Below are 26,194 nucleotides of genomic sequence, written 5' to 3'. Positions count from 1 at the left end.
GTGCACAAGGACATGTATATACAATGGTGAATGCAGTGTCTTTGTAACAATATAGAATTAGCAAGAAACAACCTTGATGTCCATGAGGAGAGGAACTAAGAAAGTTAAGGGGCCAGAGTCAAGGAACACTAAGGAAGTAAAGCCAGTGGGGTTGGCCTGGATTCGAGGTGGGGGACAGAGGTATCAAACTGGGTGCCTGTGTTTTGAACTTGCTCAGCAGACCCACTCCATGCAATAGGGAACAATGGAGAAGGGCCAGGTGTGGGGTGATAATTACACATTCTGGTCTGGAGGAATTTATGTCCACACAGATGGTCCGAGCCATGAGGAGAAGCCTGGGAGGAGGGGGGGAGGATCATATGCAAATTGATAGCAGGTACAGGTGAAGGGAGAGTATGGGGGTAAGGAAGAGGGTCTAGGACTGGTCTTGATGGAACTACAACCATTTTTTTAACAGCTTTATTGAGGTATAAGTGATACACAATAAACAGCACATATTGAAAGTGTACAACTTGATAAGTTTTGACATGTATACACCCATAGATCTAGTATTACATTCAAGATAATGAACATATCCTTCACCTCCAAAGTTACCTGGTGCTCCTTTGTAATCCCTCCCTCCCTTCTGTCCCCAGGCAACCCCTGATCTACTCCATTGCTAGAATAAGTTCTCATCTTCTAGAATTGTATGTAGATGGGACCACACAAAATGTAATCTGCTTTGGTCTGACTTCTTTCCTTCACTCTAATTACTTTTCCTTTTTGTTTCTGTTTTTTTTATTTTGTCCATGTTTGTCGCTTGTATCAAGAGTTTCTTCCTTGTTATTGCTAAATTGTATTCATTGTATGGATGCACCACAATTTGTTTATACATCGTCAATGTATGGACATTCAGACTGCTTGCACTTCTGAGCTACTACAAACATAGCACCTATGAATATCTGCGTACAAGTCTTGGTGGGGACATACACTGTATCTTCACTTGTAAGAACCTAGGGGTGGAATGGCTGGATCATACGGTAGGCATATGGTTAGCTTTTAAAGGAACTGCCAAATTGTTCTCCAAAGGGCGGAGACTATCGAACATCCCCACCTGCAATATACAAGAGTTCCAGTTGCTCCAACTCCTCACCAACACTTGGTAGGTCAGTCTTTTCATTGTAGCCATTCTAATAGGTATATAGTATTATTTCACTGTGGTCGTAATTTGCATTTCCCTAGCTACTAATGATGAAACAACTTTTAGTAACTGGAAGAAGACTGAACCTATCTATACAGGAGAGCCAAAGGAGAAGACAGAGATGCAGGAAGAAGACCAGAAAAATGTGGCATCACAGAGGCTAACAGAGAAATGGCTCAGAGAAAGTGGTCAAAAGAATCAAATGATGTTAATGTGGCCTGAAAATTCTCGTTTGGATTTAGTACCTTTGGTGATATTCCAGTAGTAACTGGTTCCACCTTCCAGCCTCTCTCCACCTTTGCAGAACAAGAGTCCACGGTCCTGCCTGCTGGGTGGCACCTTCTCCTCAGGGGTGTGGGCCCCAGCTCCGTCCTCGGAGCCCCTGAGGTGAAAGCACCAGCTGACACCACCTTAACAGCAGTCCCACGTTTCCAGAGGGGGGCACAGGCTCTGTCTCCTGGGAGGCCGACCGTGACATGGAGATTAGCATGCAGAAGTTTCCCTGGGGACTATTCTCCGGCCGGTCACCTCTGAGAACAGAAAAAAGCAAGCCTGGGCGAGGAAGACGCTGGGATGCTGAGGCTGGGATGGCCCTTCAGTGTTGTCCCCACTGGGGGCAAGGGGGCCGAGCCTTCCTTCCTTGCGTGGCCCAGTCACTGGACACAGCTTGCCCCAGGAGGGAGGTGTGACCCTGGGTGTGAGGCGACTCTTTCAGCTGAAAGTGAGGTCCGTAGATAGTTTCTGCTGAGGACTGCCAGCCCGGCAACCTATCCCTTTCATCTTCAAGAGGGATCAGGGTGGCACACTCGGCATCCACTACAAGCGGTTTCTCCTCCAAGTTTCCAGGTTCTAATCACCCAGTCTCTTCTTTGGGCTCCCCACCTCGGACTGGAAGCCATTTCCTGCCGTTATCATTGCTAGATCACTTCAGAGCCTCTGGTGCATTTTTGCAATGTTCCAACGCCCATTTAAGGGATTCCTTACACTAAACACTCTCTCGCTCTTCCCGGTTTCCTGATGTGCTCCTCCAGCCCAAATGACTCCAACAACATTAGGGAGAAGGCGGTGGGGTGAGAAGCCCACGCCTGTGAACTGGTTCTGTGTCCCACTGGCTGGGTTACACACATAACCCAGAAAGGTCAATTTGGGAAATATCAGGATTATGTTTTGCTTTCGGCTCATGCATACCCCCCAGTCGGCTGAAAAGACCAACATTTCCATACAGAAATCTGGAATGAATCAGAGAACATGTACCCTGAGCCCTCCGTGCGTCTGCCCTGCAGGTAGGAACGTGCCTGAACTCTCTGAGCAACTTGGAGCCTGAGTGTAATCCATTTATGGCACTGCTGACATATTAATGCACTAAATGGCTCCCTGGTGATCTGCAAACGTTAACACAGTCACAGCCTGAGTGCCTAACTTCATGTGGAAATGACTCAGGCTCGGGGATAATCGGCTGAAAAACGGTATAAAGGGGTGCTGTAGGGGCAAGAATACATCAGTGACTTCTCCTTTCCATTTTTCCACCAGCACCAGAAAGGATTTTCAGTCAGCGCTGCACAGTGAGACCAGCACATCCTGAACAAACAGGTGCAGCCAATTAATCAAGGGTCCATCACAACATTTAGATGTAGTCACAATGGTTTTAGGAGGCATGTCTAAACTCTACTTCCCTGGTTCCCCTCACCAGCATTAAGAAGTCATCAGAATACAACCCACTTTTGTCAGTCAGAGCACATTTTATTACTACAGACAGACCATGATTCACCTTGTTCATCCTCATAGGGGGAGTTTAGACCCTGGTAAGCACCACTCATGTCGTATACCATGAACTTGAGGAGGAGGAGGAAGCAAAACACAGCATCATTACCAAAAAGTCCTCGCTGATAGTCTTAACCCCCTCCCAAAAGAAACGTATTAAAGTCTTCAAATATACAAATCTAAAAATATGTTACAACATTTAACATTAAGACTCAAGTTTGTTTTTTAAAATATGCTTTAAAATATACTAAGCATCTCTCTCCTTCCCCTGATTCTCCAATGATGGGCAGAAGTCTTCCTCACAGTCGGCCTCCTGGATTTCTGTCTCGTTCTCTGTCCTTGGGGGGAAGGGGGCTGCATAGCACCCGAGGCGGCCACTACGAGGCTTGCTCAGCAGACCGCTTGTGCTGGCTCCGGACGTGGCCCTCACTGCCAGGGGGTACCTCCTTCTGGAGGTTCGCCGCGCTAGTCTTTCCCGCCGTTTCGATCCAGGGGTGCTGAAGGACCTGGTGGGCAGTGTAACGCTTTTTGGGGTCTACCACCAGCAACCGGCTCACCAGATCTTTGGCAGCTGTGGGAGTGCGAGAAGGAGGGGAAAATTAAATGAATGCAGGCTGTTCCAAATTTGTCTGCCCCTCGAATGAACTGAGATCACAAACACCCATGTCAGCACCACACACTAGAGGGCGCTGTCCCACAGAACTTTCTGTAATGCTGGGAACCTTCATGTCTGTACTATCCATTGAGCTTCTGAAATATGGGTACAGAAGGGTGCCTGAGTGGTTCGGTTGGTTAAGCATCTGCCTTTGGCTCAGGTCATGGTCCCAGGGTCCTGGGATCAAGCCCCGAATTGGGCTCTCTGCTCAGCAGGGAGCCTACTTCTCCCTCTCTCTCTGTCAAATAAATAAATAAAATCTTAAAAAAAAAAGATTCTCTAAAATACAGCTGTGGAGATTGAGGAGTGGAATTTTTATTGTTCTGGCTTTCAACGAGTGCACGTTTCAATTGCAATAGCCATGAGTGGCTAGGGGGCTACCATGTTGGGTCAGTACAGCTCTAGAGGATGTCCGCTCATTCTAGAGTCACGGGGCCAGGCCTACCCCTGACTGCCATGGCACCCCAAGCAAGAGAACAAATGGAGGCCACATGCCATATGTCCACATATCTTACATTTTGAAATCAATCATCGGGCTGCTAAATAAAATCTGTTCAATCTCCTTCCTAAGTTGGTAAATATGCCTTCACACTGACAAAATTGAGAAACATGTGAAGGAAACCTAAGTAAAAAATAGCACAAATTCAAAATGAATTTCATTTTCTGCCCAAGATCATAACTGATTCTAGAGGGATGGGGTAGCAACTGGCGGGCCAGGTGGCAGGCAAGGGGGAGAAACAACTTCTCTGGGGTTTGCTGGCTCTCCCTGGCCAGCTCCCTGAGCCTCCTTTTCGATCACGTGAGATCAACAACACCCACTTCTCCCCACCTTTCTTGGGGGATGACTCTTGCTCAAGATGAGCTGTGCAACCACCAATCAGCCCCTCCTCTACACCACTGTCCAGCTGCCTCTTATGCATGGCAGCCACAGGATTTCTCCCACCTCACCCACTTCAAACTGGGTGAGTTCTGCCCACAAAGCACCCGGGCACCCACCCCGACCAGCATCACTCCATCAAGATCTTCAAAGGACTCAGCGGGGAGTGGGTCAGGTTTAAACTGGGAATTCTCAGACTCACATGTACAAGTGTGGACAATTGGACTCCCTGCCAACAAGTCCAAGTTCTCTCTACCTCTCAGAACAGAGGCTCCTTGGCTATCCTGGGGCATGATGGGAAGTGTCTGGGTAAAGAGGTCTCCCCAGTCTTGGAACTGGGCCTGCACCATTCGGTCAGGGAATTCTGGGGTTCTGATTAAGTGACCTAGCAGAGGGCACCTGGGTTCTGGAAGGTGCATCTCCTTGGCTCCAGAGTCCCCTCACTCTGTGGGGTGGATGTAAACTGATTAGGGTCCTCTAAGGCATGAAACTCAGGGTAGGGGCCACTATACCCAAATCTAAGGACAGTGCTGCATAGAACTTTCTAAAATGATTTTCAGTCCTTCAATTCCCAAGTCACCAATGGCTTGAGTAGCTCAAGACCCTCACTCTACCTACAGCACACCACCCCTCTCCCTACCTTATTTAAGGAGGAAAAAATGAAGCTTTCTCCTCGCCTCTTCCCCAACCCCAAGTAAGGAGACTGAGGCTGGGGATGAGGGCAGTTCGATAACTCATCTTAGATGACGTGGTTGGGGAAATTGAGGGAAAATAAAGTTATCACTCCTATTCTACTTTATAAGCTAAAGACTCAAAGACTCAAAACCCCCGAATATCTAGTTCCCAATTTTACAAGGGTAGCGGGTGGTACTGACAAATCAGTAGCAAAAAGGGAAAGACTGCATTTGAAAGGGCCAAAAAGGAGGAAGACCTCTCGTGCCTCTGCTCCCCTGAAGGTAACTAAGACCACCCCCTGCCTTCCAGAGCCTCTGCGCTCCAGCTACACCCCTCCACAACACCTGGCTGTTTGTAAGGAAGGTATGCATTCCCCGTCTGCTCAATTCCCAGTGCTTGCATATACAAGATGACTGATCTTTCCAAATGAGGGTTTAGGTTTCTGATATTCTTCAGTTCTGAGGTCCCTTCACTGCCTTAAGGAAAAATATCTAGTGACTGCAACCAGCGGTCAGACTTTTTCACTGACCCTACAGCAGGTCTTGTTCTCCAGGGTGCCACACAAATTAATCTACACGAAGCCCACACTTCACAAAGGATGAAGCACAGGTCGACAGCCCCACTCGTGCCCGGTTCCGAGGTGGGCCCCCTGCACACCTCACTACACAGCTGACCTAAAATCTGCTCTGCCGTCGGAACCCAGCACGGGTTCCAGCTCTAACGTCGCCTCGTCTCCTGCTTGGGGGAGCCCGTCTCACCGTCAGAAATATTGTCCCAGTAAGGGGCCAGGAACTCAAAGTGGCCCAGCTGGATGATGTTAAAGAGCTCGTCCTGGTCCCTCTCCGGGCTGCGGAAGGGGGGGAAGCCACACAGGAGGATATACAGGATCACGCCCGCGGCCCACATATCCACTTCCAGCCCGTAACCTGTGCGACGGCAGAGACACAAGCGAAACTGAGACCAGGCTGGATCAGACAGGAGGAGACAAACGTGGGGAAGGGTAGCTCTAGGTGACAGAGGACCGCAGCTTTCAGTAAGCATGAGCCACTTCTAAACACATGGGGGGGGGGCATTTGCTGCCAACCCCTACAAACGGGGGGTTGACACCAGTGTTACCCAAAGCTTGGTCCTCAGACGAATGCCAGTTTGTAATCCTTTATTACTGGTCTGGGATAAAATGAACATGGAGACTGAAAGTAAACATTTGGAAACTCTAGCAGTGGGGCATGGCCATGACATCCAGCTGTGTGGTCAAGGACACGTCTCACAGAATGGAGTATAGGGCAGAGTTCAGGGTTTGTCAAACACGTGGTAAGTCACGTGGCATGAGCAGTGACCTCGCCCTGTGTAGCAGGGTCCGCACTATATTAGAAATTTTAAAACCTTCACCAGAGATAGTTCGAGAAGCCCTGGTCTACCCCAGCGGCCTCTCCGTCCTAGTCATTCATTATCTTCTCGCACTGAAAAACTATTTTTAATGGCTCTCTCCTATGATTATAAAGAGACCGACATTACTCGCTATATCCCCATGAGCACACAGACACACACAAACACACACCCACACACATTTATACTTCCTGTAACAAAATTAGGATCCCAGTGGACATATTTTATACCCTATTTCATTCACGTAATATATCATGCCATTTCCTATAAAGAATATTAAAAAATTCTTCTAAAAATATGACTTCTAATAGCTGTCAGTATTCCCCTTATATAATGAATGCTCTATGCTGTAATTTAAGTGTTTTTACATTATAATTCTGTGGTGAACAACCTTATCTATTAAATATTTGTGCACATCTCTGACTATATTCTTGAAATAACTTCCCAGAAATTAAATGCACAATGTAATACACAGTAGAGGTTTTTCATACATACTGCCCAATCATCCCCACAAAACCCTGTAACAGCAGTGTGGACATTTCCAAACACGTTCTAACTTTTTACCTTTGGAAAAGGAAACCCCTCAGCAGCTGTAATCTGGAAGTTGTATATTCATTATTAAGCCCCAGAGCAATGGTGTCAAGACAAATCAGCAAAAAAAATATTACAGAAATAAATCATTGCTGACCTCTCTCTGGCCAACTTTACTGGCCTTTTCTCAGTTCTGTACCACCTTTCACACTCAGGAGGGTCTGGCTCAGCTTGGCCTCCCATCTTGAAATTTGCCCCTCGACCTCTGTGACACGATCCTTTCCTTGTCCTCTTCCTGCCTCCGCTGCCTTGTCCCCTGCCAACCCGTCCTTCCTTCTTTCATCCCCCAACTCTGAGCCTCCCTCCAGAGTCTGTCCCCAGCTGCCCTTGCTAGCTTCAGGAGGAGCTCCTTATCTCGCCCACTTGGGCTGCCGTTTCCAAGTCAAGGAGTCTCAAAAGCACCCGCTCAGCCCAGCGCCTGACCTCCCTGCCAACTGGACAACTGCATCTGTCCGCCTCATACCTGCACCAAATCAGTGTGTTTAAAATCTCAACCCACCCACCCATCCCCCAAAAGAGCTTTCCAACACCCCGTCTTAGCTGGTATTAGCACCAAGGCTGTGGTTCCCTCAGCATTCAGGGAGACTATTTGTTTGCCTTCTTCTCTTACCCAGGTCATCAACGCCTCCACTAAAATGTCTATGGTTTCTCAGCATTCTCCTGTCCCACTGTCACCACGCTGCCATGGCTACTCTGCCGGCCACATGGAGTTCAAATTCCTCTGCTCAGCCTCCCCAGTTGTGGAGACTCCAGACTCAACCTAGTCAGCCAACTAAACTTCCCTCTGCAACACTGACACTAGTCTCCTCAGTGGCTCTACCACCCAACCTCCGTGCATATTCCTGCCTCCCTGTCTTCCCTTCCCTGATGCTCCTGCTGCTGGGAAACTCTCTCCCTTCTCCCCACCAACCCCACAACCCCCCCAGAGCTTTACCATCTTACATACGGCACCTGAACTGATTTCTCCCAAATTGCCACGATGGCTAAACAGTCATTCATGTGATCTCACATAGCTCATTTGGAGCCATGTGATAATAATCACGGTTTCGTTTTTATGTACTTTATAGAATGTGTCACTAAAACAGTTCATTGGATCCTCATATAATATTAAAACTAGTAATAAATATTACTCGTGGGCTTTGAAATGGGACACCCTGTTCCTTAAAATGCAAATTTGGTGGAGGAGTTTTTAAGCTGATTACCATAGGACCTGCTTCAAAATTTTTCCAGTAGAAGTGGCCTTGGGTCAGTGGCACAAATGGCCTTGCTTGCTTGAGTTTCCTGGCAAATTTTCATCATCTTTTATCTTATTGTCCTGCCAACACACACACACACACACACACACACACACACACACAATCCCTCCTCTATAAGGGCAGCCCAGATGAGGAAAAGGTCCACATGCTTTTGTCAAGATCTGTTTCAAATATTCCCATTAAAATCCATGTGCAAGCCTATTGCCAACTCTGAGATTTCGGATTGCTCCATATTGAAAAATATTAAATATTAAAAATAAGACATTTGTTAGTAAGTGAGCCAGAGTCCCATGGAGCAATGTATAACACGTACCTTTCTCAGAAAGAATTTCAGGAGCTACATAAGTCGGAGTCCCACACACAGTGAATATAGGTCTCACCACATGCTTTGCAAGGCCAAAATCAGCCAGTTTCAAGGTGGTAGATTTGTCCTCATTTCGCTGAACCTGTAAGAAAACAAAATCCCCAAATCACCAAAATTGTGATGAGAACAAAGAAGAAAAACTAACGAGACAACAAGCATGCAAGGTCAGGATAATCAAACGATAAACCTACTCGAGCTCATAGTTGATAAACCCAACCTGATTTCAGTGATGGGTACGCACATTTTCAAGTAAAACAAGTTAGATTCACTGTGCTGTCTGCTACGGTAGCACCATATTGCCACAGATGGCTATTAAAATTCATATCAAATTAAAAATTTAGTTTCTCAGATGCACTAGTCACATTTCAGGTGCTCAAGAGTTTCCTGGCAAATTTTCATCATCTTTGATGATGATGAAAGCCATTGATGGTTAATGGCTACCATATTGAACAGTGCAAATATAGAACATTTCCATCATCACAGAAACTTCTATTGGGCACCACTGAGTTAGAACAAGGATCAATGATATTTTGGGCACAGATTAATGTTAGTGAGGACCAGAAAATGCCTCTGGGGGATGTGAAATCTGGGCAGAGGAAGAAAGGAAAGGGAAAGAACCAGGAATTAGGAGGAAGAAGTAAACAAGCAGGGGAGAAACAATAGGTACAGATCCTAATCTGGGTGCGGGGAGGGGAGGCATTAAGGACCAAACAGACCAGGAGTCTTCAGTTCCAAATCCAAGATTTGCCTCTGGATTGTCTTGGACAAATTTCTTTACTCATCTAAGCCTCTGTTTTCTCCTTTAAAAAGGGAAGGAGGTGATCATTTCCAGCAATTAGGCTTGTGTCAGGAGTTCCAATCAGTGTTCATAATCTACCCTACAAAGTCCTCATCTAAAGTAACCAACAGTCCCAGGCTGCCAGGGACTGAAGCGTTCCCAGGATGTGAGATTTTCATTTTTAAAACTAGGACAATTTCTGGGGTACCTGGGGGGCTCAGTCCGTTAAGCTCCCGACTCTTGATTTTAGCTCAGGTCATGATCTCAGGGTTGGGAGATAGAGTCCTGTGTCGAGCTCATTGGTGAGTCTGCTTGATATTCTCTCTCTCCCTCTATCCCTCTCCCACTCTCAAATTAATTAATTAATTAAATTTAAAAAACTAGGACAGTCACAGGCAAACTGGGATGATATTGTTGTCCTTGTTTGCACATAATACAGAATTAATGCTATATTAATTAATGCTACTAAATCGGAATTTACTCCTATATATATATGAGAACTGACAGAATGGGTTCTGTTAACGTTTTTGCATGAAGGTAAAAGAAGTTAGTTCTGATTCTTTAGACCCCACTTCCACTGGGTTTTAGAGAAGGGGAAAATCAGTCATTTTCAGAGCACAGAAAAGACAGCTACCCTCACTCTGAAATGAAGGAGAACCCCTGCTTTCCTTTGTCCTCCTCAAAATGGACCCCACCTGCATCTCATTCTTTCAAACAAATCCCGGTGACTGGCTTTCTGATCATGGTAAACCAATTCCCACTGCCCAGCTAATGCGTACTGTCCTCCTTCACCCTCAAGGTATCTGCATGCTAGATGCTGTGTTAGGAAGAGGTGGGTCTTTACCTAGAAATGAATCTCAAGAGGTGAGCCTAGCAGGTATTTAGACTACCACGCAAGACATGATAAAAGTAAAGATATGTTATATTTCACGTAAAAACCAACAGCGAAGGGACAAATCTAGCATATTTTGCAGCAAGTAAAAGATGCATTGGTTCCCTCCATGCTACGCAGGCCGTTTTCCACTCTGGGGAAAGGTTAAATCTTCGGGCACATCAGACTCCAACCTTCTGCAATGCTAGTTGGCACCCAAACAAGTAAGGTAGAGGGTGATTCATAGGAGGTCTGGCCTCCACACATCAGAGAGTGTTAAGACTCGGAGCAGCTGCCTTCCCCAGGAGCTTCACCTTGACCGAATCTCAGGACACCAAGAAATAAAGGCACAAGCCAAAGGTGCCCACAGCCCCTTGTTCTGGGAGGCAAGAAGCAAAGCACAGCCAGGCAATACCTGCCTGCTTCCAGCTCTGTAGCTAAAGCAGCCCTGAGCCCCGCTCCAGCCCCACTCTGCAGCAATCCAGGCAGCCACACCTGGCAGCTGGTCTGTGCACGCCTGGAAGATGCTGGTTCCCTGTGGGGAAGGCGTTCCAAGCCCCTTTAGCAGCCTTGCCACCCATAATTCTGACCTTATGTTCACAGAAAGCAGCCTACGCAATCTCTAGCAGGGAGCTTTGAATGGTAGATTCTGCAAGTGTGGCATCTTTTCCTCCCTCCTGTCGTCTGCCTCTTGGGAAAGGTGCAACCCACAGGACACCTGTCATCACATCCTGCCTGGCACCTTTCCTCTCAACAGAAAGGACAAAGCTGGGGGCTGTCAAGGTCTCAGGCCTGGAGGGGAATTTATCCATAGAGGGCAGAGCGAAGAGTGGAATCTTAAAAAAGAAAGAGAAGAAGAAAGAAAGAAAGAAAGAAAGAAAGAAAGAAAGAAAGAAAGAAAGAAAGAAAGGAATCCAACTCCTAGAAATAAAAAGTAGAACGGTGGTCACCAGGGACTGGGGAAAGCTGGTGGTCCAAGGGTATCAACATTCAGTTGTAAGACAAATATGTTCTGGGAATCCAATGTACAGCGTGGTGACTGCGGTTAATCATTCTGTATTGTGTACTTGAAATGTGCCAAGAGAGATCTTAAACATCCTTATGGAAAAAAAAGCCACAAAAAACAAGGCAGCTCTATGAGGTGATGGACATGGAAATCAACTTGAGTGTGGAAATCCTTCCACAACGTATATGAACACTTCAAATATATTACAATTTTATTTGTCAATTATACCTCAATAAAGATGGAGGGAAGAAACTAATGCATAGTTTTAATTAAAACAAATTTTGTTAAATATAAAGTTAAGTAAATTTATACTTTGGGGTTTTTTTCCAAGGCACATTCTCAACAAAACTTTTATTTTCTGCTTGAAAAAATGATTACAGTCCCTATGGCTGTCTTGAAATCCAGACAGACAGCCAGTGATCTGGGGATTCTGTCCACACAGCAGAAGTGTCCCCAGGAATACAGCCACCCTCCCCCCTGGAAGGAACCCCTCTTGGACCCAAAATGAGAAGTGTGGGAAGCTGTCCTTGATATCTTCCTTATCCAAACCAATGGCACCCATATGGGGCAGGGCCCTGGTCCATCTTCTGCTGTGTAAGCTTCACCCCCTCTCAACTCTTGCTGAACACTCACAGCAAAGGTGAGCTGAGCCGTTAATTACTGAGCTACGATAAAACAGGGACAAGGCTGGCTGACAGCACCCCAGGGGAGAGGCTCCTTGGGACCACCTATAGGTGAAATTATCAACCTGTCTGCAGGCACATGCTCTCCCATCTCTACTGCAATGGGGACAAAGGTTCCCAATGCTCCCACCAGTGCCTGGGGGGCCAAGGGCAATGGGAAGACTCTGGCTCTCCCTGTACCCCAACAGAGCCATGGACACAGCAGCACCCAAAAATACAGGGCAGGCACTCCCCAGTTTCCCCAGACAAGAGTGAGTTCTCTGCACTTGCTTTGGATTCTGCCAGTGAGCTTACATCTCTGGGAGCAGAATGTGTCTTAATTACTGAGTCTGAGTTTACCGCAGGGCAACCTAATCGATGCCTCCCTAGTTAACCTAACTGAAGGGAAAGTCACAGATGCAGTCAAAAATGCGACTCGGCTGTGGTCTGCAGAGCAAGACAGATAGAGCCCAGAAGGAGACAGGGAGGTAATGATTAGAACAACTTAGACTAGAAAATCGAGTTTGGAAGGGAAGGACAAAAAAGCAGTGTGGTGCCTAGAGTTTCCAGCTGGATCATCTACAGTAATCACATTTGCTGGGTAATTGCTGAAAAAATATGTCCCCCATAAATATTTGTAAATATTCTCCCAACCAAATGATCAGCAGGAAAAGCATCTGGCTGCCTTGATACACCAAAATAAAATATGCCCCCATGAGAAATAACAAACTAGTCCCTTCCTCCGAGAAACCCCCCAACTCCAAACCCCGGCTCCACTGAAGTACCAGCAGTTTCAACACGGTGGAAAGTCCGTCTTTTGTTTCGCACATTTATTAGGTTAAATGTCCAGATGCTGGTGCATGCATTTCCAAACACTAAATCCGTGTTTTATATTATTCCATGGCCTTTCTAACACATAGTATGCTGCTGCTTGTCTCTTCACGGTTTTGTCTTGTTCCTTGTCTCGGGCATCCCCATGGCACCCCCCACAGCAGACGCTGAGCCCCGGGCTGGTTGAGATATGTGGACTCGTCTGTCCCGTCCAGAAAGTGGCTCGAGACCACCGGTGTTTTTAATTCTGCTCTCTCCAGCTTCTGCTCTCAGTAGGGACATCACATCCTTCAGAGCCATCCATGTGACTTGAGGCTTCTCACCTATTTCATCGACATGAACAGCTTAATTACACTTAAGGTCCTGCACTGACTGTGTGAGTTTCATTTTGCTTTGTTTCAACAGGCACCTCCCATTGTTGGCCTCAGAATAATTCCTACCCTAATCGTGAAATCAAATGAGTGACATCCTCCAGGATAACTCTTCTTCCTAGCATCTGTGGGACTTCTGAAACCATCAACTTTTCCACCCAGACAGGAACTTGTGTAAAAACGACTGTTCACCTCTGATTGAAATCTCAACGCGGAAGGATTCCCACAACTTTATCCGGCATCTCATCCCATTTGTGGCCAGTTTAACTTGCGAGGAGGTTCCCCTATGTTGATTCCAAATTCCAGCCCCTACACGATTGTCTAAGTCTGCCCTCTGGGAGGGTACTGAAGAAAGACACACTTGTCCCACAGGGAAACAACTATCGTGGTCCCCAGGTCACCTCTGGTTTCTCTAACTCACATCTGAGGATACCCCAATTGATCCTTATAAGACCCACTCTCCTCGTCATCCTCCCTTTCTCACTCCTTCCTACACTAAGTTCACTGCCTGAACCAACAGCACAGTCATCGCTTGGGAGCTGGGCAGAGATCTAGGCTGCCCAGACCCACTGAACCAGAACCTACATGTCGACAAGACCTCAGGGTGATTCGTGTGCGCAGTCAAGTTCTAGGCGATCTCCATTTCATCGATGCCTCTTTTAACAAAGAACGCCCAGAAATGAACACTACATGCCATGTGTGATTTGATCAGGACAGCGGACCTCAGGCCTCAGAGTGGATGGGACGCTGGGTTGCCATAAAGACAAAGACTCCGCTCAGAGTCCCATTCTGATGCCCCTTCCTCAGAAAGCCTTTGTAGGGGATCAGAACATGCCACTCCAAATTATGCCGCTTCACATGTTGATTATTAAACAACTCCTATCTTCCTCTAGTTTTCCCATAATTTTACTTGCCACAGTTTGCTGCCCCTAAAAGCCTAGAAACCCTTTTTGCTTTATCTTGTCACTTCTCAAAAGATTTATTGTTCTTTTAAGATGCTCTATAAAGCCCCAAATTCTAACTACCCATTTGAGTTACTCATCCCAGAGTTCCTCCCATGTGTGTGCTGCATATGTGCACGCCGTCTGTTTTTCGTTTGTTAGTCTGTCTTTTGTTGATTTGATTTCCAATGTCCGGCCAAAGAACCCATGAGGGTGGAGACAAAAGGGGTTTTTTTCCCCTTCCCTACACCCTAGTGGGCCAGGTTTGACTGAGAGCCCGCCCACCATCCCAGCGCACACATCTGAACTTGCTTCACTGATATTTCCATTTCTCTGTCTTCTGGCCCATCGAAACTCACTGCTCTGGGTCACGTTCCTTCCAGAGCTCGGTTTTCAGCTCCTCTCCAACTGCAAGGGTGTTAGAGATGAATTCACACGGCCCTGTTAGGACTGCTGATCCATCTGCATCCATCACCCCCTTTCCCAGCCACACCAAAGTTCCCTGATTTGAATCCAGGCGGTCTCTATTATTTACATAAGCATCCACATAACAAACACCTGGAGGGTCTCAATGCTTCAAGAGGAATCTTTATTTTTCTGAACAATGAACACCTCCTGTACTTCAAGGTAACCTCAATTTAAATGTGATCTTGCAATGTTCATCTCTGAACAGGAGATGGCAGCAGACTATAGACCAAACAGCAAGCAGTCACCCTCCCCCCAACCCCCCACCTCCCGCCAAGAAAAATTCAGACGTGGTTAAGCCTACTTTATACTGGATTTTTCATGGTCCTTCTGGCCTTTCCCTCCAAGGTTCCATTTTCAACTGGCTATGAGGACTTTATGATCTTAGAAACCAACTCACACTGAAATATCAATGCCTAGAATCAATTTACATTTCAACAGCAAAAGATACCAAAATACAAAACAATGATTGAAAGCATCGGTGGAAACAAAGCCTTCCCTGGGACCTGCCATGACAGGCCAAAGGCCTTCATCCCAGGACTTTTCTACTTAATTAACATCTGATATTCACCCAACAAATATTTAGATGCCTACCCTGTGGCAGGTACTGTTCTAGGTACTAGGAATAGTGGATGAAACAGGTAAAGTCTTTGTTCTTATAAGACCTTCTTTCTATTAATAAATGATATTCAAACGAATATGTATGGTCCCGCAATGATAAGTGTGGTAAAAAAAAAAAAAAAGAAAAGAAAAAGTGAGATAAAGGCTGTGTTGTCTGTTAGTTTCCAAAAACCACATGTGGCTATTTATTTTCAACAAAATTTAAAGTTCAGTTTCTCAGACACACAAGGTACATCTTAAGTGTCCATGTAGTAGTGGCTACTGTACTGGGCTGTGCAGAGACAGGACATTTCCATCATCACAGAAAGTTCTAGTGGACAGTGCTCGAACTGACAGCAGCAGGGCTGCTATTTTAAATGGGGTGGTTCAGGCAGGACTCACTGAGAAAGTAGCATTTGAAAAAAGTCAAGTGTGAGCCATATTCAAATCTGAGGAGAAAGCTTTTCAGGTGGAGGAAACAGCAAGTGCAAAGGTCGTGGTGCAGGACCTTGGAGCCCACAGAAATGAACTTGGAGTGGACAGAAAGCCCGTGTTGACTCTGAGCAGAGGAGTTATGGGGTCTGATTTACATTCGGAGATCACTCAGGCTCCTGGGAGGAAGACGGCCTGCAGAGGAAGAGGGAGGACCAGTGAGCAGCCACTGCCGCAGTCCCAGCAGGAGATGATGGTGGCTTGGTCTCCGGTGGGGAGAAGTGCCATCCTAAGGGCGAACAGAAGGCTTGAACAGGGAGGGCGAGGAAGGAGGCTCCGGGGCCACTGAGGTTCCTGCCACCAGCAGCTGGGCCGGTGGCAGCCCCATGTGACAGAGAAGGGGGCTGCGGCATAGTATGGGGATGAGAGCCCGCCTGGAGTTCAGGATGGAATGGAACGGGAAAACTGCAAACAGGGTGGACAGACACCTCTTTCAGGAGTGGGGGAGTAGTCCATAAAGGTAGGGTAGTAGCAGAGGGGGACGTGGAGAAAACAAAGTTTGTTTCCTTCAGTTGGGAGATAGCACCCTGTTTATGTGATGATGGGGCCGTGCTCTGGGCCAGAGAGGTCTGGGAGAGGCGCAAGTTCCATGTGAAACCCAGTTTCAGCATCCTGAGTTTGAGATGCTCAGCACATCAGACAACCAGGCGGTGACCTGAAGTGAGCGCCGGACGAGGGGCCCACCCTACGTGACCCAGGAAACATCTCCAGTCCACCCTCCATTCCTTCATCAGCGGGGCTGGCCACATCTGAACCTGACACTGAGTTAAAAACACAGGGCATCCAGGGACTACCCCACAGGCTCTGTGGCCAGACCTGCCCCACTGGGGGACCTCTGGCCATCCCCTCAGTGCAGTGTGAGGCCTTCCTCATAGGGTTGGTGTGAGAATTCTATGAAAATGCGAAGTGCACAGAATCGTGACCAATGTGCCAGACTGACAGGACCATGACGTTTGTGCCTGCTCTAATGGGACATGGGCTCTAAGCAGGTGGGAGCACAGAGCACAGAGTCAATGTCTCAGTGCAACAAGGATAGGCAGTGATTCTCCAGCAGGGACAGTGGTCCACCACCACCCCAGAGATACCGGACAGTGTCTGGAGACATTTTTGGTTATCACAGCTCGGGGGATGCTAGCGGCATCTAGCGCGCAGAGGCCGGGAAGCTGCTAAAGCTCCTACAATGTTCAGGACACCCCCACAGCAGGGTCAGCCCGCCCAGACGCCAACAGTCCCATGGGGGAGGATCCTGGTGTAGATCAAGAGAAACAGGGCCATCATCATCAGGTTCAGACCAAAGTGGTAACTCCCTGGTAAAAGAGACCACTGAGGTAACTAGCGGGATGTTTCCAAACCAATGCTTGGACTGACGTGTGATTTCCATACTCTCCTATCTCTCTGTATGGAAACACAAGGAGTATGCTCCTCCCCACCAGCCTCCCAGTCTGGAACCCACCCAGTTTCCCCGCTCTCAAAGGACCAAAATCCACATTCAGCATTGAACTTTCTAAGGAAATCATTTAATCCAAAGTCAAGCAACTGAACTGCCAACATGTATTTTGCAAAAGAGCTCAGAAGTAAGATTGAAATTACTTGGATTTTTGTTTTAGCTCTGCTTACACCAAAAGAGCCAGATGGCCCCCACCTTGACTTTTTCTGAGCCTATGCTACCACCTACAATATAGGAGAGGTCTCTAGACTTCCCATGCAGACCTAACTTTCTGTGGTTATGCTACAATCAACCAGGATTTGAAACCATGCAGCAAGAAAGGATCTTTTTCATCTCGGTTTTAGCATTTAGGGACAGGAAAAAAAAATGTTAAGATCGGCCAAGCACCAGTCTAGTAGAGTGCCCAGGAGCTTGGATGGGTCCTGGGTTCAAATCGTGTTTCTCGTTTGCTGTGTGACTCTGACCAAGTTACTCAACCTCCCTGGGCCTTAGTTTCCTCCCCTGTAAAGAGAGGTAAGCACACTTACTGCACAGGGTGTATATATAGCAGGCAGCAGGAGCAAAGGGCCTGGAGTAGGGCTGGGTCTATTGCAAGCACCGTGTACCATGTCACAGGTATAATTCGGTCCCTTTGAATTACTTAACCAAAAGGAATTTAAGATTTTTTCAGTCTCCCTGATTCTATCCTTCACCACCTTGAGTTCCTGATATTTGTTAAAACTAAACTTTTATGTAAAATAATATGAGAAACATTACCATTTTGCAGCCACACCTAAGTACCTAAAAGCTAAACAGCTTTCACTTGCCCCACCCCAACCAGTGATTGTGGGAGGGGCTTGATCCGCAGCTAACAGACAAACTGACACATAAAATCTAAATCTGAAAACAGAAAAACTAGCGGAGGAGGGTGGCTGCAACCACAAGGTCATTCTTGGCACAGCCTTTGAATAAGCTTCCCTATGGCATGGACCCTTCTCATTCCCTATCAGAGACCACTGCCCCCACACATGTGGAAACCAAGACCAAAGGGCATGGTTATCCCAGAGGCAGCCACAGCTGGACAAGGAGACAGTGGGGATCAGAGCAGGAGGACTGGGGCTCTGTATGCAGAACAGCAGGGTTGTTATCTCTCCACCAGGGCAGGTTAAACAAAAGCAGGCCGAGAGGAAGGGAAAGCATTTGAGAGATGCCTTGTCCCATGGGATGAGGAGGCCCGACTTTCCATGAAGTTGGGGGCCCCTAAGAGATCCAGAAAAATTACCCATGAAGTTTGGATGATTCTAGAAACAGAGACCTGGAGGGCACTTCTTATCTATGGCTTCCTGAAAGCTGTAGTCTCCCAGATTTGCCCTACATTCAGCAGTCCCCAGATCTCCTGAAAGAGGACTCGGTAGCATCCTTGTGACCCCACAATGGAGATGGGGAGAAGAGTGAGGGAGGACGTGGCAGCTCCCCCCTCCAAAATGACCCTGAGCCAGCTCCATGCTGAGGGATGCATCCTGGCCAACGAGATAGAACAGGAAATGTACTGAGGAGCTCCTGAGCCAGACTTTCCTCCTCTTGAGAAAGGGAGAACACCAGCAAGAGTCCACCCCCCCCACTTTTCCTGCCATTTATGTGAGTGTGACAATGTGATCCTTGGAGCATGGTAGACATTTGGGGACCCTGAGGGAAATGGCAAAAACTGCCTTGAGATCTCTGATCTGCTCCATTAACCATCCCTGTAACCACCTGTCTCCAGGCTGCTTGTCACTGAGAGAACTAGATGTCTTCATTGTTTGAGCCCTTGTTCCACAAGGTATGCTCCGCAGAACATTAACATCACCTTGGAGCTTATTATAAATGCAGCATCTCAGGCCTCTCCCACACCCACTAAATCAGCATCTGCATCTTATCAAGATCCAAGATCTGGGTGATTCCCATGCACATGGTGGATTTAAGAAGTACTGATTTACCCCACTGTTAGTCACATGGTCCCACGGCAGCTGGAAGGTAGCTCAGCTGTAAGCGTGTCCTCTCCCTCTCCTGAGCTGCTTCATGGCCCTTACAATTCATCCCACTCCCCTGGATGCAAACATTCAGGCAGTGTCTCCACGGGCACACATCTCTATGTTTCTGCTTCCAAGTCCTTCCCAGAAAGGTAATGAACTGACCTAAAACGCCAAGCCCACCATAGTATGGCCGTGCACGTAATTTATCAAAATTCACAAGGTCAAGGTCCTACGCAGTAAAGCCAAAGTTATTATCAACAGAATTACTATTGTCATGGTCACCATTACTTATTCATGGGCCTCCAGTGTGCCCTGGGATCTGACAAGGTCAAAACATCAGAGACGGTTCCTACAGGAGAAATTTACCACCTGGAAAAGGCACCTGGGGTCAAAGGCCTGAGTGTGCTGCCCACATGAGATTCTTAGACAAATAATCCTTTAACCTGATTCTATATATTCTATCTGACTGACTGAAAGGGATTTTAAGAGTTTTGTCTCAATATGGGAAAGTGGAGTCTCCTTGCCCAAAATGGTAGTTAGAAATTAAAGGTTGGGGAGGGATCAACAGTATATCTGCACCCACACAGAATGCCCAGTTCTACCCAGTCCTTAGCCAGACGGCCCAGTCAGAACATGCAATCATGTCGGCAAGGTTTAATGCATGATACACAGCTGAGTTGTCCCCTCCCCACCTCTATCTCTATGCCTTTATCTGTTTTAATCTGTCCCACCTCTCCCTTCCTTCGTTCCTCCCTTCCTCCCTCCCTCCCTCCCTCCCTCCCTCCCTCCCTTCCTTCTCTCCATCTTTCCTCTCCATATCCTCACATAACGCCTAACATGTAGGACATCCGGAAGAAGCTCAAACAGAGCCAGGGGTTTTATATTACTGCAATTAGACAACCAGATCTTAGACCCTGGACACCAATTTGCTTCCTCACATTAAGGGCATTTTGAAAATACAGATTTTTAAGAAATCTTAGATCCTCAAATGGCTCACAAGAAATTGCTCTCAGAGTGGCAACAACACACATGAACACAAGTATTAAGAGGACATTAGCAGATTGCTGTTATTTACCTTGACTAAAGGACCTGAACTTCAGGACTCCTTGGGGAAATGGAGTCGCAATTTTAGAAGTGATTTAACAACGTTCAACAACATTTTCAATCGTGCTTTGAAGTTGTCTCTGTTGCTGATAATTTACTACAGACAGTAAATTATCAGACATCCACCTGTGTGGGTGACTCTTTCAAAAGGAACAAACAGAAGAAAATCTCAGTTATCGAAATGACCCAGTATATAGAATTTTGAAGGCTTTAAGAAATTTTCTGAAATTTCTAGCTGGGTAGTCAAGCCTTAGACAATATATGGGTTCACTGACTATATGGATACTTTTTATCTTCCTGGAAACTGTTAAAGTGGAGCCACTCTCACTCATACAAACCTACAGTCATAACTCTGAGGTCTCCTGCTGGAATTTACCCTGGGATTCTTGAGATGATCTCTTATAAACCTGTCTTCTCACAAACTTGATCAATATTGGCCAATGACTTAAAGGCTTGTATCACTGCACTTTTTCTTTAGTGATTTCATGTTATTGCTGAAATTCCCATTTCTTGATTTTATTAAGACTACCTTAACAAGATATGCTTCATAGGCACCAAATATTTAGTGAATGCAACTGGTATATAAATGCATTCATGAATACTTGGACCATTAAGGAGAGGACCTGGATGTCTCTATCTTAGATGCTAAGGGGAAAGGAGATTGAAACTGGAACTGGAAAAAGAGAAGTCATGCTGGCCAGGGAGAATTGTGCATCACAGAACCACTCACAGCACTAATTACTGAGTCCTTCTTGTGCATCCCAGTAGATGTGGAAAAAAGAACTTAGAGAATTAAAATGAACAAAATGACTGGATAGGTTTCTTTTCAAGGGAGAATGGGCAAGAAGTGTGTTGGACCATTTTTTATCTTCCCAATGTTCCTTACCAGCCTTGGGGACATCAGTCACCGCCCTGTCCTAGTTGCATTCAGCAGTTAAAAATCTAGAAAAGTCTGTTCCTTCCCAGAACCCCATAAGAGGCCAGAAAGAGTACAGCCTTTATTCTTGATGAGCTGTGACCTGTCCCCACAGCTGCCCACCACCATTTGCCCTGGATTTCAAGGGTCTCTGCCTGTCTGACATCTCTTCAGTGTCTTTCCCCACCCACTCTCTCAGCCTTCTTTGCTGTAGGCAATATCTCAGCTGTTGGCCATCAGGAGCCTGGCCTGCCCACTTCCCACCCTGTGTAAGCTGCTTTCATCATCCTCACCTATCTGGCTCCTGTCTGCCCCCTCCCCTCCTCCCAGGGCCCTGTCAACACCACACAGCACGTTCCAACCCCACCAAGGGAGCACATACTGGTAGAAAAAGCAATTAACATTTCTGCAAGCTGGAAGTTCTCATAATTAAAACTTCTTTTGCAAGATCTCAGGAGTCGAAATAACCCAAAGGGAAGAGGAGCACTAGCATCTTATCAGGAAATGTGATCAGTTGAAATAGATAAACTCAGTAATATAGGCCTAAAATTGTACCCCGGGGCCCAATTATTAGACACGAATATTTCTGTTGATTAAAATAACATGATAAGCTTGCTATATTCATAAAGAGCTCTTTGCACATCCAGAAAGTCTCGAAAAGAAGCAACAGTCATAATCACTCATGTAGTCGGATATTAGTTCTAATGTGAAATCACTTTCCTAAGTTTAGCAAAGTCAGGTCTTAATACAGACAGGGGCCATCTGCTGAAGGATAAAGCAACAATCACTTTGATAATACAAAGCTCAGCACAGGCACAAAACACTAAATTAAAGGCAACTGAAGAATATTCATTGAGGGACAGTGGTCACCACAGTGGTATTTAGGAATAGTAAGTCTTAGAAGACCAAGCAAGTTTGTGATGTGGTTATCAGACCAGCAAGTTGAGAGATGACACCCTTCTAAGCCCAGCAATGAGACCACTGCCAAATCCAACACTATCCAGAACTCTGTCTGAAAAGCCAAAAACATTGACATTAGAGAGCATTTAGACTTTTGACATAACAATATGTTGAACTTTCTCAGAAAAAGGACTAACGTGGCTTATAAATGTGACAGACCTGTTCATTTTGACAAATGCAAGCTGACAAACTATCCACAGGACAGAAAAGATATTAACCTGTTTCACAAAAGATGGCTCAAATATGGAGCCTTTTGCACTTTGTGAAGGAGCCATGCCACCACGAAAAAAAGGTGGTAGTTTTTTTTTTAAGTGGGCCTTCTTTGAAATCAGAAAAAAGAAAGGATCTAAATACAAATTACAATCAACACCAATAAATAACTCATGTATTGAGACTGGAAAATTACGGCTCCCCTGCAGTTGCGCCTCTCAGAACACAGGCGCACACACACACGTACACACTTCATTGCCCTTAAAGGCACTAAAAACACACATGTCCTGACATTTAAATCCATGCAGAGTTGTCAAATGACCTCTCAAAGGCAGTCAGCTTGTCCATACTAAACATGTTCCTTGCAGTTTCTCTAATTCTTCAAGTAAATTTCTCCATGAAATCTAAACCGGGGCTTCCTCCATTTTAAAAACTGCTGACAAGTAAATCCCATAACACAAGTGAGAGCCGCTACTGCCCAAGAGATAAGCTGGCTCAACGCACTGGTTCTGGGACCTTGTTGAGAAAATGCACACTGAGATGACTGTTCCCAAAAGAAAACAATCCTAGAGGATACCTTATCTCATTCCACATACTCGAGAACTTATATAACCGTTATAAAGCTTTATTGGGCACACGCCCAAAATGTTCAGCAGAGGGGCACCCACCCAAGCCTCTAATCAGACCCTCTTCTGCTGAGACAGTTCAACGAAAATATCAGAAGCTCATTCCAACGTGTCCATGACAAACAGTGCACAGTGCACCACACGGAGAACACTTGGACTTGGACCCAAAGACAGAAACAATCAAAAAAGCCACTGAAGAAAGGATGAGAACACTCAGCTAATGCAGAAATGAAATTTTTTCAAAGGGAGACACCCGAAGATAATTCAGACCTCTCAGGAAAACCAGTCAAACTGTCTCTTCGATTCTATAAATTTGGTCAGAAACAAGGTTGCTCAACTTAGTGGTCAACATAGACCTCATATCACCAGATAATTAGTTTGATTTACTTGTTATTTCTGTTGGCTTGTGGGAACAGTTTACAGACAGATGAATGCATCGTGGAGTGATGTACCCAGGCTGGGTCTACAGGCATGAAATTTAAGAAAACAGACTAAAGACCTGCCAAAAAGAAAAAAACAAAAATGTGGCTTATGGAGATCATTGTCCCCATTCGCTGCTGCTCTATCTGCCTGCTCATGATATCCACCTTAACATCAGAGTCATTTCTAAAGGAATAATAATGATGGTAGCCACCACTGACGGAGTGCATGCAGTTTGGCATGCAGCATGCTATGGTCTGAATTCATTCCTTCATCTAACTGCTATTTAAAGATGGTCCACCAGGGCTCGCCTCTGCCGTCAGTTCCGGTCACGATCCGGAGTCCTGGGATGGAGACCCGCGATGGGTTCCTTGCTCAGCGGGGAAACCTGCTTCTCCCTCTCCCACTCCCCCTGCTTGTGTTCCCTGTCTCTCACCGTCTCTGTCAAATAAAAAAATAAAACCTTAAAAAAATAAAGGCGAGGGGGGAGTTTCAGTGGGACGGTGACACAAAGCCCACGGGAGAAGCTGTTGCTGACACCGAGGCCAGAGGCTGTGCAAGTCACTGTCAAGGTGGAAGCATTTTTCTCCCAGGAACAAGGAAACATTTCCCATTTTATTTAAATTGGAAGGCTGCTTTTTCAATAATTTCATCAACATCAACGCATCTCAGGAAACCAGAGTTTTAAATACTGGCGCAAGAATGTTAAAATAACATCAAGGCAGCGCTCCAGAATGTGGAGATAACAGCGTAGGAGATGGACTTCCCGACCATCAGGAGGTCAGGGCTTACCAGCAGGTTTTCCGGCTTGAGGTCCCGGTGGACGATGCTCTTGTCGTGCAGGTGCACCAGCGCCCTGCACAAGTCCATGAGCATGAGGGCGGCGTCGCGCTCCGCGAACTTCACGCTCTCGATGATGGCATCGAAGAGGTCCCCGCCCTGCACGTACTCCATGATCAGGTAAATTTCTGCCTCCGTCTCGTACACCTCGTGCAGCTTCACGATGTTAGGGTGGGAGAGGCTCTGAATGATCAGGATCTCGCTGTCCACCATGTCCTCCTTACCCTTGAGCTTGGACTTGTCGATGATCTTCATGGCGTAGGCCTGCCGGGTCTCGCGGTGCCGGCACTCCTTGACCACGGCGAAGTTGCCATCCCCGAGCACGCGGCCCATCTCGTAGTGCTTGTGCACATCGGTCGCCAGGAGCCCCACGGGCCGCCGCTTCCGGCTGCCCCTACACTCCCTCTCCCCTCGAGCGGCTGGCTTTCTGGCCCCTGACGCAGGCGTACAGGGCTGCTTCTCCCGGTCCGAGTCCTGCTCACCCCCGCGGGTACCGGGAGGCGCCTCGGGCCTGTTCCTGCAGGCGCTCCTGGCCTCCCTCCTCACGTCCCGCAGCCCCTCCTCTCTGACCGGCTGGGCTTCCCCAAGCTCCCTCTTGGCCCTGGTAGCTGCCTGAGCATGACCTTCATGACTTTCAGGGTCTCTGTCCTCCTTCTTGTCCGGGTTTTTCCCGGGCCTCCTCAGCTCCTGAGTGGGGTTCCTGGGGCTGCTCCTGTGGCTCTCGCCCTTCCACCCTTCCTCCCCAGATGCAGGGTGGGCCTCAGGGGACCGTCTGCAGCTCCTGGTCCTCACCAGCTTCTCTGCTGCCTCGTACCTGTGGCACTTCCCCAAGTCCAGCTCGCTGGTCCCCAGGGACAGCTGCTCCCTCTGCAGGCCCTGCTGGAGCTCCCTCTCTCTCTTGCACTTCTCACATCGGATGATCTCACCCGAGGTCTTTTCGATCTCTACACCCAGGTGCTTCTCTCCACTGGCAGGTCTCTCCAGAGTGGCTTCCTTGGGTGGCCTGCTGCTGGGCTCAGGCTCCCACTTCCCCCCGACCCACTTCTTCTGGGGCCTGGCCCTGTCCCCCAGCTCCGGCTCCACGGGGGCCTTTCCCTGATGTCTGATAGCCGCCTTGGATCGGGCAGCCTCACCACAGCTCTTGGCAGTCTCAGTCTCCCCACAGTGGTGCCCCCCTCTCAGGGTCCTGCTATAAAGCCTGCTTCTCAGCCTCGGAGAAGGGGCTCGGCTGTGCTGGGTCAGTGTCAGGGCCCGCGCTTTGCTGGGGTACAGTTCTTCTATAGCTACCTGAATGTTCTTCAGTGTCAACGGTTCTTTGCCCATGGCTATGAAAGCATCCCCTTCCCGGAAGAAATCGGAGACACTCCTGATCTCCCTGCCCTTGAGGTTAAAGAGTTTTCTCACGCGATCGTTCTTCCATCTGGGAAAGCCCAGGGCCTCGGAGATGTCCGCCAAGAGCTGCTCGAAGCTCTGCACGGACCGTCTGTTGAGGAGCAGAGTGATCTTCCGGAGGGGGTGTCCACCCAGCTTCACCACGGTCACCACCCTGGGCTTCAGCGTACTACTGTCAGCATGCACGGAGTGAAGGCCGTTCTGAGGGTTGAACACGGGCACCGCGGAGCCACGTGGCCCCAGGAGTGGTTTCTCCAGATTCCCTCGGCCAGCAGGCAGCCATGTCCCCTGCAGCTTCCGCTCTGTGATTCTCGAGCTTAAAGATTTTAGAGAATGGTCACACAGGCCTCGATGTCCTGCAAGAGGAAAATGACAACACGGTGTCAGTCGTGATGGGTTCAAAGAGCCCTTTGGCCTTCACTAAAACTTTACTAAAGGTCACTGATTCTATTACGGTTTTATAGGACTATGATCTTTGGGGATCTGCTTGAAATCTCGGAGCATGTGCCCTTTGGGTCTAATCCCC

The 26,194-nt window shown here is 47.3% G+C and overlaps 1 protein-coding gene across 1 annotated transcript; it reads right to left on the bottom strand.

The window, feature by feature from the left end:
- Positions 1-443: 443 nt before the first annotated feature.
- Positions 444-25,985, bottom strand: DCLK3 (doublecortin like kinase 3). The gene is made up of 4 exons (XM_008710405.2): positions 24,229-25,985; positions 8,695-8,827; positions 5,907-6,074; positions 444-3,512 (listed from the first exon to the last, which is right to left on the bottom strand). Exons 1-4 carry the CDS (start codon positions 25,597-25,599, stop codon positions 3,319-3,321), a joined length of 1,866 nt encoding a protein of 621 aa, XP_008708627.1. The 5' UTR covers positions 25,600-25,985; the 3' UTR covers positions 444-3,318.
- Positions 25,986-26,194: the final 209 nt, after the last annotated feature.

Source organism: Ursus maritimus, unplaced genomic scaffold (assembly GCF_017311325.1).
Source record: "Ursus maritimus isolate PB19 unplaced genomic scaffold, ASM1731132v1 scaffold_20, whole genome shotgun sequence".
NCBI classification, from domain to species: domain Eukaryota; kingdom Metazoa; phylum Chordata; class Mammalia; order Carnivora; family Ursidae; genus Ursus; species Ursus maritimus.
This window is presented reverse-complemented; position numbering and strand designations above follow the sequence as displayed.

What these genes read in the sequence shown, in the direction of transcription:
- DCLK3 (XM_008710405.2), bottom strand. Translation starts at nt 25,599, where the DNA reads ATGGGCAAAGAACCGTTGACACTGAAGAACATTCAGGTAGCTATAGAA. An exon ending in TCAAGCCGGAAAACCTGCTG is followed by an intron (nt 8,828 to 24,228) that starts GTAAGCCCTGAC and finishes GTTTTCTTACAG; the next exon opens with GTTCAGCGAAATGAGGACAA. An exon ending in TGAAATTCTTTCTGAGAAAG is followed by an intron (nt 6,075 to 8,694) that starts GTACGTGTTATA and finishes GCCGTCGCACAG; the next exon opens with GTTACGGGCTGGAAGTGGAT.